The 15,271-nt window shown below is 38.4% G+C and overlaps 1 protein-coding gene across 1 annotated transcript; it reads left to right on the forward strand.

Moving 5' to 3' along the window:
• The first annotated feature begins 301 nt into the window (after window positions 1-301).
• LOC139737538 (uncharacterized) lies at window positions 302-12,842 on the forward strand. Its single transcript, XM_071648212.1, has 2 exons — window positions 302-540; window positions 12,028-12,842. The coding sequence occupies exon 2, from the start codon at window positions 12,066-12,068 to the stop codon at window positions 12,840-12,842; it is 777 nt and encodes a 258-aa protein (XP_071504313.1). The 5' UTR covers window positions 302-540; window positions 12,028-12,065.
• Window positions 12,843-15,271: the final 2,429 nt, after the last annotated feature.

Consider the following 15,271-nt stretch of genomic DNA (forward strand, 5'->3'; position numbering starts at 1 on the left):
TTGTCTACGAAAATTATTTGGGTGTGTGCGTTCTGTGATCACGCCTTGGAGTTACTCTTCCTGAGCATCAGGCAGATACAGTACACGCGAACACGTATACACATAGTGGAGCTGAGGATGTGTGCGTGTGTGCATTATGAATGTAAATGCATGCATCTGGCGTGCGTGCTGCCCTGCATGTTTCGAGTGATGAGCATCCCTGTGGTTCTTGCGCTGTACTCGACTGCAGTGGGGTTTGGTATTTTGCAAAATACTCACGCCGAGTGCACAGCGTAATAGTGGCATTTGAGGCCCATCTCGCGGTAGGCAAGCAGGTCAATCTTAGTGCGTTTTCCAGTACGTGTTTTACTGCTGGAACAAAACATAACAAACTCACGAACAGTAGTGATCAGTGATTTATCTCCCATAACACAGGATAAGCTATCATGGAGCGAATGCGGGTCGTTTTGTAAAGCTCCTCGTTGTGATGGTTTGAAGACATAATTCGAAATGAAAGCTGTGCAGTGGATTTCAGCGGAGGAAGCAATTTCTCACATGATTGTAAGTAATTAGTGCACTTTTTCATGTCGTCGTATATCCTAACTTTCGCCACTTTTCTGCTGTTTATATCTATATAGGTTGAGTTAAGCGTGCGATATTGAGGCATAGTGGAAAATCTGCGAGATTCTGTGGGCATTGTAAGTGCTATCAATTACAGATCAACATACAAATAAATGTAATGGTGATGCGGTGTTTTATCATAGTTTCCGAGCTTTTCATATCAATTCCGTCTGCTGAAGGCGAGTAGCATGTATCTCTCAGTCAATGTAGCAGTCGTCATGGTAACTGTCGTCTGACTTTGCTTCATTTAAGTTCTCTTTCGTGGACTCTCCCATTTAATCTCCTGCAAGTACGTATATCATTAATGCGAAAAATATGAAATATTCATCCATTGACAGAATAATGATCCCCAAAGTATAGTTTAACATATTGACATTAAAGGCACTGCCAATTTATTCTGACGATTTCTTGTTTTGTTTTGTTTTTCTTCAAGCGGATTTTGCAATGCTAAAATGTGCTTCGTTTGAATTTGTGCATGGAACAAGGAAACATGACTGCAAGGAAAAGTTTTTGTTATATATATGTTTTAAAGATGTCAAAGTTTACTTCAAATACTGCGAGAAGATGGGAGAAAAACATTGTGAGTTATCACTTTAAACCAAACCACACAAAATGTAAATTGTATTTGATAAAAGTAATCCTTAGAAGGTAAGACGCGAAAGCATTGACTCTCATTGTTCGGACCGTGGTTCAGAAAACAATCTACTATTCGAGAGCTTTTCGTTAACCCAGAAACCTAACCTCTTATCCCTCGGATGCTGATGTCATTCTGTCTGGAGTGGTGGATAAAGAGATGCATCTACTCACGTCAGTTCAAATAATGGTAAAAACTAACGACAAACTGCACTCTGCTTTGTACTCCCGTCCAATTTGCGGTAGAGCCAAATTCATGCCGGACAACTGAACAATGTCGACGTAATCCAATGCTTTCTTATCATTTTTGGACAAATGATTACCATATCTGACAGAATGGTGCCCTCTGTTTTTTATAATTTTGTCTTTTCTGGGTTAGAAAGTTGTAATATCCCATAGAGACGCAAGCACGAATACATTCTTATGTTACCATGCCCGCCCCCTCCCCCCTCATCCTTGAAAATATATTGTCATGATTAGATGAACGTTCTTTCAGTGCCAATTTCCCAACCGCCTGCCCAAATTCGAAAGCAAAAGAAATGGTATGATAAACTGCTGGTAATTTGCGAGGTCGTTCCGTCATTGTCGTTATGTCCACTGTTGCAGCTGCGGTGTTTCACGTCAAATATTTGGACAGGTTTTCTGCCACGATCAATGTGTGGACTTTATGTCGCCTTGTGGGTCTCGTCGGTATTAGATGTTGACGTAGCGGAAACTTGAACCGCGCTGAACCAGCAACACGATATTGGAATATAAAGTTGCAAGAGTTGCATTATTTTCTTTTCTCCGTTGATATGGCACCCTTTCACACACACACACACACACACACACACACACACACACGCACACACAAATGCACAAACGCATACCCTTCTTAACTCTATTATGCTACGTAGTCGCTGTCTACACAAGCCAAACTGTTAAACTTTTCTGACTGCAGTGAATATGCATTTTGTACTGCCTTAATGTTGATATTATACATATATATATATATATATATATATATACATATATATATATATATTGTGTGTGTGTGTGTTTGTATTTCTGGGTAGATAAAATTACGTTTTGAGATCGTTTAGTTTGGAATTCTGTATAAATGTGTCATCTGAAGAACATTAACATAGCTAAATCAGACGAAATATTGTAACTATGATATTGTCCTTACATTGTTGACCTAACAGCTAGCCATGAGGTATGAAACATAACACGAAAGTGAAATATAAAGCAGTATCCAGAAATAGAAGGCTAGGGACCTCTTCCAAGTGTCTATGTTATCATGACATGATAATGTTTGTTTACATTCATGCACTGTAGTTTTGTATGGCCTTTTATGTTAAAGATTTACCGAAGTTCTCGACATTTTGATTTTAACGATGCACTTGAAATGATGATATCATTTGTTTTCGACCGGAGATCTCACGCTGTATGCAGTCTTAGCATCTGAGACGACACACTGGAATTCACACTTAATGGTGTTTCCGAGGGATTCATTTCCAACTGCAGTGCGGATCCTTGTTACCCGCTGCAGCAGTGCGACAGGCGTGATAGGATGCAGTGCCATGTTACTGAACCGTGATTCCCGGAATATGACGTCTGTCATTTACGAGGAAGCGATGCTGACCAACCTAACCTTTCAGGTCAAGACTATCTCGGCTTTCAAATCATGTTTTGGTCTCATGGTTCCTCAATACCAGCTCAATTTCATATTTCCTATTTGCGTCTGTTTGTGTATATGTTATCAGTTGTCATTCTTTTGTCTTTCTTACTTTTTAGGTAACATTTGTGACTATTCCAAAATCAGTCTCATTCATATAAATGCAATGTAAGCGTGAAAAAAAGCTGTGTGACGCGAAAGCAACAGAATACACGATCTACATATTTTCAGTCCGCTGAGGCGTTTGCATTCACTTGGTCATGATAAGTTGTAACGCTCACAGTTTCGAAGGATAACTTCCTGATTAATGACGATGTGATTGATGAGAGTTTGAACTGGAGTTTCAAGCTAACTTGTCATTGAAGTTTCATGTCTTCCGGGACATTCATTAATCTCTTATCACTCTCAAGGACAGAGACAAACAACCTCGTGCATGCAATTTTACAGGATATAAGAATCTGAAGATATACCATGAATTATAGTATTGATCACACGAATGGGAAAATATTCTATAGTCTTTTATAAAAACCTTCTCTCACCCTTTTTTGTGGCGAAACGGCTATCAATTTTCGTATGACGTTTCATTGGACACGTACGTTATTAACACATCATAATTATACATAGATACATAGATATATAATACATACATACGTATACATATACATACATACATACATACATACACATCATACACCTTTGCAGAAAAGGAGGAAATTAGATAAAATCGAGAACGGACGACCGAATGCAAGGTCAGTTGGTATCTCGCCACTTGTAATATGGTGAAATGAAATAGTTGGAAATTTAAATCCTCATACCAAGATTATTGTTTTTCTTTCAAGACAACTACCCCGCTTTCAAACCTTTCCTCAGTTCAGAAGGTATTTCCTTTTTGCTCAGGACGTGAGCGAATTATTTTGCTGGACACCATATTTTACAGATCGAAGAAGAAAAATGGTTACTTAAAGTCTCATCAAAGTTTGCTTTTAAAAACTCTAAAATAAGTCATCACAGTGTTTGCTCGATCAACGTTTACTTTTTCTCCTGTCATATACCTACCGCCCATGTGGTATTTCGATGGGTAAGAGTGATAATACATATCAAAGCCTAATACAAAGTGTTTGAATGATAAATTGCTTCTAAATTCGTCTAATCGAGGACTCCAAAGTGAGAAGATTTATATGTTTATGTGGGCTTGTATTCATAAGGTGTCCATGAGAGGGCTGTGGAATAACACTGACAAGATAGTTTCAATTACTTTTGTGTTTTGTTCACACTATTTATACAGCAAGTAAATTCCTGTTATAAATCATGTGGATTGTTGCTTACAAGACCCTTTCAACGAAATAGTTTTCATGTAACAAAAAAAAATCTCTGTAAAGATAAATCACTTGCTTCCAAAGATTGATGATTCATGGGTTGGAGAACATACATATCTGCCACCAATCTGCAAGACTTGGTGTCTGATCGTTTCGCAACACGTGCCATTAAGTGGAAGCTCGCTAGTATAATATAACCTTGATTATACTGTACTTCATCTCTCTGATCAACGAGGCATAAGTCGTCAATCAAAGGTTTTTTCATCGATGGACACGATCTGTATTCCGTATATTTCTTTGAAATCGACAATGTCACTATCAAGAACTGATCAGACTTTTGATTCTCCGTTGCATTTCTTCTGTTGTTGTTTTTTTTTTCAATATCTGCACCTGATTCATTAAAAGAATCTTAATAAATAAGTAACGCACGATCCTCCAGTCTAGAAAAAAGAACAATATAAGAGACATGTCCTTGAGCTACATTTCGTCATGCCAATCGCTGATATGATACGATCGGTGAGCAAGTCTCACCCTTGAGCTGTCACCGCTGCTATGGTATAAAGTCCATTAATTTCCTCATGATGACTTTTGTTAAAGTCCACTTTCTGACATACTTCATTAAGTACCCCGTCCCTGCGAGTTTCCATGGCTGTGGCGTCAATCTTTGCACTGTTCGTTATCTTCATGATTACAGCTTGTCCAGCCAGAGCTCTCGTTCTCCATTAAAGTTAGGTTGGAGCAGCGACGTGTCATTTGACTAAGAAGAGTGGATTTAATGGGTTAATAATACACCTTTTCGTTACCAAGACAACCGCATCCCGGAGCGACGGTTAATGGCAACGGCTAATTACGAGCACAAACCGTCAAAGGTTGTCAGTGCTATGCCGTACTCGTCGCTTTCTCGACAGCTCGGGGGCATAATGTTTTCGAAAACAACTAAGCAGACGGCGCCTATAAAACATGCCTCTGTGAACTACGAATATTTTTTGCAACCCCATTTCAGAGCATTATTTCAACGGTGTCATTATAATTTTGTATTGTGAAGGTGTATGAAATATGCATTTTATGTGTCTGTAGTGTATACGTGCGTCTTGTCAGTCAATGGATAAGTACAGTAAGGTTGAGTGGCTTATAACCATTTTCATGAGTTTTGTATAGTATCTTGAAAGATAGCTTTAGTATTTCACACCTTTGTCTTGTTTTGTTTTGCGATTCATAACATGTAGAAGGGTCATAATAATTATGTTCTGTTCTCCTATTTTGTTTGGGGGAGGGGGAGTAGCCTTGGCAACGACAATAACCAGATAACCTTATATTTATGTCCACCACTAAACACCAAAAGCGCGCTTCCATCTTCAAATCCTTATAAGTAGGAAACAGCAACTGCTTTTGATTTTGGTATACGTTGTTTTTAAGAGAACACAGCGAGCCCTGGTGTCTGTCACAAACAGATTCATCAAACATATCGAATGACAAGTAGAAATCATTCCGTTGCAACCTTCGAGTAGCACTCAATCTCTTGGAGGTGTTATTGGTTACATGTTTTCTCTAAATGTTCTTTATTCCTGGGCTCTCTTTCTCCTTCTATATGTGTCTTTGACTGACTTCCTGTTTCTATTCGTTAGGCTGTGATCCGCCCCCATTGACGGACGAGAGAGCAGTATGCAGCTGATTAAATCTCTCACTGCGCATGTACGTAGAGTATGCTGTAATAGCAAGTTCAGAAAACTGAAAATTCGATTTAGAAGGTCAAGTTTGTCACCTAAATCGACACGCTGGCTTACAAATCTACATAGTATTATCATAGCACTATACGAACCCAGTTTGCGTCGATCTGTCGTGCAAAAGAGAGGTACCCGGTACATCTTTTTCCAGAACAAAGTCGCATCGAATGTAATGACGTCATAATGTCGGGTATCGTATACAGAAAGTTCGCGAGTTGCAAACTCGTTTATTTGTTGGTCAACAACCTTTCCTGAACATCACGTTATAGAATGTTGACGAGCAGTATAAAGAATGTCTTTAATTACACAATATTTTGTTTTTTCGCCTCACCTCGTTGGTCTGACCTCTTTCGATATTAATCGGTAATGATCGTTTGTATGCTTCATATTATTTTGTACCATATCGATGGAATGTGCACTTGATATTTTGCCCCACTGGCCTTAGATAGTTTACTATAAGTGAAACATGTACGTCAGTATAGAGTAGAATCTTTGGAGTTGCGTGCTGTAGGTACGTGCCTTTAGAACATAAGAGCTGAATATCCAAGTCTGAATGGCATCTAATCCTTCTGAAAGTAAAATCAAAGTTCTCAAAGAGAGGAGAAAAGAGGAGAAAGATGACAATTCGAGAATAGATGTGAAAAAGAAATCGTCGTGAATTTTAATCATTTAAGCCAAGAAACAGTATTTCTTTGGTTTGTTGATTTATCTTTTCGTCATATTCTTTTTACCTGATTTTGTTCAGACTCAATGAATTTGATTAGTTTCATTTAATCGTTCACCACCAGAGCAGGATGGAGCAAGATTCAGAGATACTTCATTAATTAGGTCAAGATGAAAAATTCTGTGGCGAATTTACCTCAGGAATGTATAATGGAAAAGTTAAATAACGGTGTTTTCTGAGGGAATGAATGCAATGAGATTACTACTTTTCTTAACCATTGACTATTAACATTGGTTTACATTGCGTAAGTGCATATTTATCGTATGCAGTCCGAAATATGTTTGGGTAACAGTTTGGCTTGTGTAGAGAGTGATTACTTGTAGCATAATAGAGTTAAGAGGGATATGTGTTTATGCGTTTGTGCGTTGTTTGTCTGTTTGTGCGTGTGTTTGTGTATGTGCGTTTGTGTTTTGTGTTTCCTTGCATGCATGTGCTGGCATTGACGTATAATAAATGTCCACCTGTTCATTGAAGTGGACTCTGAATTTGAGATTCAAACCATGAAACTGATGGCAATCGGTGATTTGGTCAGATTCTAAGCCATTGGTGCACCAAAATCAAAACAAGCACGTGTCGCCAGCAGCAGATTTGATAAATTTATTAACTATTAGTCCAGTGCCTTTACTTGAAGGGCTGTTAGCTTGCATCATGATGTAATGCGCAGTGAGAAAGAACGGGGTACGTAAATATCTATACTATAAGTGATGAGGCAAAGACGGAGGCAGGAAAATTAGTCTTAGACTACGCTGACAAAACCTTTACTAAATATTTTATAATCATGTTTTGTTTTAAAAAATTAGAAGTTGACGTTCAGATTATTATGTAGATCAGATAGTATCAAGAGATGGTGATTAATGACTAAGCCCTTGATGTATTTCAAGAACTTAAGAGGAGAAAGGAGAAATTATCAGTAGGCCATTAACATGTAACATTTTAACAGTAACATTGATATGAACCCATGGGAGTAAAGAAAGCAGTGATATCCCAATAGGGTGGGAGAAAATGAGACTGAAACATCAATGTAGCGACCACAAAGTATACAATCTGCACTGCTTTTAATACTAAAAGTCATCACACAACCACTATATAAATGTGTAGCCCTATTCGACATTTCTTTCTATGCCGTATGCCATTATGATAATCATGAACTTGTTTATATTTTATGAGTGTGCTCGGTAATTGTTAGGTCCATTATGGTCGCAAGTGAGCGTGTCGGCAGTGCATCGATGACTTCTCTGCTACCACTTCATTTATTCAATTTTGGAGGATTTTATCTTTTCCTGTCCTGTATTATGCATTGCTTTGTGGTAGCTCATAGCAACGGGATTCAATTCAATCTAATTTTCGGCGTGTAACCACACAGAATTTCTGATTCTGCTAACGGCACGTCATAGAGGCTAGGTGATGATGTTTCTCGAACCATTTGCGACTCTCTTTACTTACGAGACAAGAGATAGATGTTAATTGAGGTGTGTATTTACATACGTCAATCAGGCCGCGGGTGCAGGGAGAGGGTTGTCCTTTTATCGGAGTGAAGATGCGAGATGGAGAGATGGGAGGAGGAGGAGGAGGAGGAGGAGGAGGAGGAGGAAACATGATGAAGGAAAGGACATGTGAGATAATGGAAATTGCCAGGAAAGAAGACGTGTTAAGGATAAAGAAGCAAGAGAGAAGGGAGGAGAAAAGCGCGCAGAAAGAGAAAGAGACAGACAGACAGACAAACGATGTGTGTGTGTGTGTGTGTGTGTGTTTGTGCATCTGTGTGTGTTTGTGTGTGTGTGTGTGTGTGTGTGAGGGCGTGCTTGTGTGCCTTTGCATACGCAATTGATAGATAGAATGTTAGAATGAAGGTATGTGTGAACGACAATAAATTTCATTCTATCAATTCCACAAGTTACACATTATAATGAGGAAGAATCTAAAAGGCTGAATTAACTGATAAGAAATAATCTTATCAAAATTTAGTCATGTAAAAGTCAGCAATTGGTGATAGGTATTGTGAATTCCTTTCATACACTATCATGTAATATGATGATGTCCCCTGGACTTATATTATGAGAATAATTGGACGAGTATATTTGACGTGGCCAGGGGAAGGAATGCATTACTGGACTTGTGCCACAGTCTCAAAAGATGAAGTAAGAAATCGCATTATGAACGGAGGATGAGGGGGGGGGGGCGTGCAGAGATTACTCTTGCGAGAGATGAAGCGGTAGGGTGAGGAAGATAACGCTTGAGTGCTAACGGTATATCGTAAGACCGTATAGAGCTCCACGGTTAGACTGATTAGTATGCGGATGAGGAGTGTTTGCTTTCTTCTTCACATGCCAATAAGAAACAGTAAAATGTCGAATCTTTTAAGGGAGTTTTTTTTCCTGCCAGAGACGTGACACACACACACACACACACACACACACACACACACACATACACACCCACATACAGACACGAACATTATACTATTGACGTACCTTGGAGAAGAGCAGGTTGGAGCAATTTCGGAGCCCACGGACTTTGGCAATGCCGCTGCTTCTATAGCTCGTCATAGCGTATTAGAAGAACTAAAAGCAATAGCAAACACTTATCAATGTTTGTGTTATCAATGGTTTGGAAACGTATATTTGCCACCTTCTCTGACTGCGTTGAGTGTTTGCTCTTCTTGTTGTTTTCGTTTTGCTTATGACTTTGCGGTTTCCTTCCTTCTGCAAGGTTGCAGAGCTTAAAAAAAATCAACACTGTTTCTTGGAATTATTGAACAGAACTATCGCAAAGTAATTATTTGCCATAAAAAAGTGAAACTAACGAAGAGAGATTGAGACATATGTATGTATGTATGTATGTATGTATGTAAGTATATATGTATGTATGTATGTACATATATATAAGCATGTGTGTGTGTGTGTGTCTGTGTGTCTGTGCATAATATTTGATAGATAGATAGATAGATAAATAGATAGATTGATTGAAGGACAGGTTTTATTCTACTATAATGGAAAGATGAGACATACATTATGATGAATAAATGCTCATGATTAATTCTTTCACTTTTCCCGAACTCTCACCATGGCCGTCAAAGGAACTCATACTGATTTTTGTTTTCGTCAGTGAAATCCGAACCATGGTCTGAAAACTTTTACATTTCTGTATGGCATTTTTGTGTTATTCCTATCTCTCGTGTTACACCATCTGTCTTCCTTTCTCACGTAAAACACAGTACATGCCTCTCTCTCTCTCTTTTTCTCTCATATCGTTAGACGAAACAATATTCTCCGGCTCTAAACTCATTTCCTATCTTGCCGCCAGCCCACCTGTAATTGAAGCCATCAATCACTGTTTGCCGGTCTAGGTAGCGAGCTGGAGTCATCATCTCATCTGCATCCGTCAAAATTATTCAGCGATGGCAGGATGAAATAAATTGATTTGCGTCTTTGTCAAAGAACGGCATTGATCCCTTGGATGTCAGGAAATTTTGGCGGGCTCTTAAAAGTGATGTGGTATCTTTTCTATTCGTCGGTTGCCTAGTTACGAAGTGTAACCAGCGACGGGAATTGCAGGCTGTGATTGCGTAATCATGATAAACTTGCTCATATCAAATCATTCTCATACTTCACGTCAGATAGAGTGTATGTTTTGGATTGTCCCCCCTCCCCCGTCCCCCATCCCCCATTTTGTGGAGATCGGGGTGACATTTCGGTGTTTCATAATATGAAGATAAGTGGGGTATACCTTCGTGCCTGCTATTGCCTTCAGAATCACGCAAGATTGTACACATAATGCAAGCAGGTAAAAGTGGGCATCGCGTGTCATGATTACTGATTTCCACGTGTTCACACTATCCCTCCCCCCCCCCTCTCTCTCTCTCTCTCTCTCTCCTTTTCTCTCTGTAAGTCATACTTCCGTAATTATTTTATGCAGTGAAAGTCGGTGCATGATTTATATTTCAATTACTTCTATGTTTTTGTGACTTTTCCTACGTTTGATATTTGATAAATGCATACACCTCGCACGGTCGAATTATACAGAACTATAGAACTACGTTCATTGATAATATTCGTCGACATATATTGCTTTGGTTCTACGGGTATATTTGATTTTCCTTTCCCCTCCCACTTTGTGCAGAAGCTACAAGTGAAATATTTGATAATTGTCTATAATCTCGTTAAAAAACAACTTGAAATAATCAGAGTTGACTTGTATTTCTGTTGTTGTGTGAAAGTTATTTGCTTCAGAACGGTCTCATATTCAAGTAATGTGCAGTTTAATGCCCCGTCACTGTATACAGGCATGCTAACCTGGAAACATTAAACTTCACATTACTTGAATGTGAGACCATTCTGAAGCAAATAATTTTCACACAACAATAGATATATAATGTACTCTTGAATGAATCCCACGAGGATTTAAACAATCATCCCCAGCATTCCCACTGATTCCCACTGATCAGTTACTAGCCATCCCCTTTAACACCGAGATGTCACGTCAAGGGTGTTAGCATGGAACAAAGTCGTTATGGCAACGTCTCTTTGAGATGACTGCTTTATTAGGGTCCAGATTTTTCTATGATGAAGATAATTATTGTTTAAGTCACTGCTTTTTGTGTCCACAGCAGAATGAAAATAATGTTCGCTCTTGCAAAAGTATGAATAATGTGGTACCGATTTCATCTATATTCCGAATTATTGTCTCTCTGTGTGATTATCTTGTCAGCATGGAACAAGGCGGTCGTCATGGCGACGTCTATGAGACGCCTTAATCACGACGTGTTTTTTTAAATAAATATTTTAGAGCTATAGGCTTCGTCGTACGGAAAGCCATTTGCCGTTGTTATCACGCAACGCAACTTTCCTACAAAGCAAGTGGTTTGCCATCTGCAGGTTTGGAAAGATGGCGCACAAAACTCCGACCTGTGTCCCATACACAACAAACACAAGATACTTGCACGTGAATATCTTTTTAAATAAATAAAGTTCCATATAAGTGAATTATTAAATCTAATATAAAAAACCGACAAGGGTATTCAACTACAATGTTTTCTCGCTTTCTTCGAAGTCTGCCAATTATTTTGTGTACTATTGTGTCTGTGTATGCGTCTATGTCTGTGGACGTATGCTTTGGTGTAAAGGGAAATACACCACAGATTGTGAAGTGTCATTTAATAATAATGATGATAACGATAATAATAATGATAATAAAAATAATGATAATGATAATAATACAATACATTTATTAGGCGCTTAATACAGATGTTTCTAAGCGAACAGTTTACTGGAAAAATTAATCTTTAGACCAAAATAATACCAAAATACAAATGCAATAATACAAAAAATAACAAAATTTGACATTTTGCTTTTCTCTCTCACTCTTCCATTACAGATTGTTTGAATTCCTAAGAGCATCATCACTTCATAAGGATGGGTAGCCGCCCGACGCGCGTGCGCAGTGTAGACATTCAACCGGAAGGCATCAATGGAAAACTATCGATGGTCTCGGTGGACGAACTTCAGACTGAGAACTCTCAGCTCAAGAAGCGAATATCTGATTTGGAGCAGCTAAACGCAGACAAACTGATCGAGGAGAACGAGAGACTGAAAAAACAAAATGAGGACTTGCGTAACGAGCTGGTGAGAGTCAAGCAAGCCTCGGAGATGATTTCATCGCATGCCATCGCGGTTCCCGTGAAGAAAAGCTCCGATCTGAGCATTCGTGATGGAAACCTTGACACCCTGTCGGACAACACGAACCTTACGCCGTCTCCGACCATTGAAAGGAGAATCCACAGCGATCGGAGCAGTTCGCCGGGCTACTCGTCGTGCAAGACGAGCCCGAATGTCAACGACGGCAGGAAGCGGAAAATAGACCCCAGTTCAATACTTCAGAGGATGAGTGATATCGATGCCTACGGACAGGGACTTCCCCTGGCTGATTCGGGACTCATGGTGAAGAACGTTCGTCGAACGCGGAGTCGGAAGCGAAAAACAACAACGACAGCGAGTAATGGATCTCCGACGAATTCCGAAGGAACAACGAGTCCCGCCGAGGTTTCAGCAAACGTTGAAAAGGGTGAGCGAGACGTACCGAAATCATCCGAAGATGCACAAAACGATTCCGGAGTGCACACACACGACGTGGACTCCCATCAAACGGACGTCAATCTTAGTCCAGAAACAAATGATATTCTCATGACATGATGGCTACTAATCATCCATAATTACCATGATTACAAAGTGTATACTCCTGTGTTTTCGGCCAGGTCATCGAACAATATTTTTGACATTTGTTGAAAAGCAATGATGGCAACGACCACGTATAGCTGTCAGTTGGTCGGATGTTTTCGAGTTGCAGTACTCAGGTGACGTAAGGTCAAAATGAATATCTTTTATCTTGAAATTAAACAGTTTAACATAATTATGTCTAACAGGAAAGTTTAGCTGGTTAATCTTCGTTTTGTTTGTTTTTAAAGAAATTTTGAACAAACTGTATAGTTGTAGTTCGTACCATGCCCCGGACGACTCCATTCCATGTCACGAAAATAGCTGGTCAACGCTACATGGATAAGAACATTGAAATTTGCTGTATCTATCACAGTACCGTTAATCATTAATTAGTTGATTAGTCAAAACGGATTCCTGTAATGAAGCACGTTTGTAATTTCTTACTAAGTGTTGCTCGTGGAATTCGAAACTTTTCTACGTGGAACACAAATTTATAAAAGAGAACTGATCAAATTCTATCAAAGATATTGTATTAATGTGTCGGTTAATAATGTATTCAACGAGTACAGTCAATGAACAAGTTTTTTCTACTTTGGATTTGTATATTTTGATACTACACGGAAAAAGTCAAATCCTCAATGTTTATTAATTGAGTAGATGTAATTTCCGATCTCGTTGCTGTCACTCATTTGGCCAGTGTTTATGCACACTGTCTCCTTCGTAAATCTGTAGCAGTGTTGATGTGACCATAAAAAGTATATCACACCTTAGCGCTCACTGAAAATTAATCGATAAAATGAAAATATGATCACTCAAACGAATTCATCAAATGAAGTCAGACGGAAAGAAGGAAGATAATAAAATGGAAAGGATAAAGTTTAGACCTTATCTGTTCATACAACTCTCAGATATAGCCTAGATCTGGTAAATCGGAACAAAATTCATACTTCAAACACTCATTCATATAGTTTAAAGGGATGGCACAGTATTGGTGGAGATGAGAATTGGGCTTTTAACTTTGTGTGAGATACCAGGGAAACACTTATGAAATAGTACAGAGCAAACCATTTTAAGAGGAATTCAAAGTTTATTTGATGAAAATCGGGTTTCGAATGACTGAAACATCCAAAAACAGAGTAAAACAAAGCGATCGTAATGAAGTATGGGTCCCATACTTATTAGAATCGCTCTGTTTTGGATATCTCAGCATTTCAAAACCAATTTTCATCAAATAAACGTTGATTTCCTTATGGAATTACATGCTCTTTCATATTTCATAAGAGGTTTCTCATTATCTCACACAAAAAAAAAAAAAAAAAATTAGAAACCTGAAATTAGGTTACTACCAAAACTAGACGATCCCTTTAAAAGCAATGCGATATTTGAATTTCATGTCATGCATCGTTGGAACGACCGAGATAACGGATGCAAATACGTGAGCTCATGGAACCCTTAATTTTTCATGAATACCTTGAGGAAATGGGTGCTTTTATCTTTCCTTCTTTTCTAGATATTCTGAGATCACAGAGTCTGTGTACGTCATCAACCGCTATGCACACAGAGTGTTGCATTTATTCCCTAGTAACAAATCTAGATGACTGAGTATGTAGAGGGCAAATTTATCACGGTAAAAAAAAAAAAAAATCACGACAACCGATAATGGATAAGATTTCACTATCATCCTCCTATAGTTCTTAATGCTTCTGTTGTGATCTATCTCAGATTTGACGTCATGAGTAACATAGAAAGAACATGATTAGTACCAAACACAATAAAGACAAGCTTTATTGTTCTGGTAGCATTATTTCAGAAGAAGCATTATTATAACAATTGTTATTATTATCATTGTCATCACTATTTTTATTATTACTTGGAGTATTGTCATGTTAGTATGATGATGATTATTATTATTATTACTATTACTATTATTGTTATCTATTATTATTATTAGGTCTATTATTATTATTATTATTATTATTATTATTATTATTATTATTATTATTGTTATTATTATTATTATTATTATCATTATCATCATCATCATCATCATCATCATCATTATCATTATTATTATTGTTGCTGCTGTAATAGCATGACCTGAATTGTCTCAACTCATTTGTCATGCACAAGCGCAGAGAGGCTAAAGCCACACCGGAAGGCTAATACGTAAGAAAACTACGTCAATTGATTGAGCCACTCATTAGCGGTGGTTGCATATCATCCATCGGTCAGCCGGAGCTCACCACCAGACAAACTGGCATTGAACACCCTGCAGAGAATGTTACAGGTGCGAATCATACGTGTGGCGTTTATCTCGTCGTCAGAGATCTAGATGATATGCAAAATGGCTAATTTCATAAGAAAAATGTCACTGGCCAAAGTGTTCTGCGTGGTCTAATCTGAAG

This window comes from Diadema antillarum, unplaced genomic scaffold (genome assembly GCF_040938485.1).
Source record: "Diadema antillarum isolate AM-2024a unplaced genomic scaffold, OU_Dant_1.0 scf00000029, whole genome shotgun sequence".
NCBI classification, from domain to species: domain Eukaryota; kingdom Metazoa; phylum Echinodermata; class Echinoidea; order Diadematoida; family Diadematidae; genus Diadema; species Diadema antillarum.

Bases quoted from the DNA above. Each gene is read 5' to 3' on its own strand.
- LOC139737538 (XM_071648212.1), top strand. From the start codon at position 12,066: ATGGGTAGCCGCCCGACGCGCGTGCGCAGTGTAGACATTCAACCGGAA.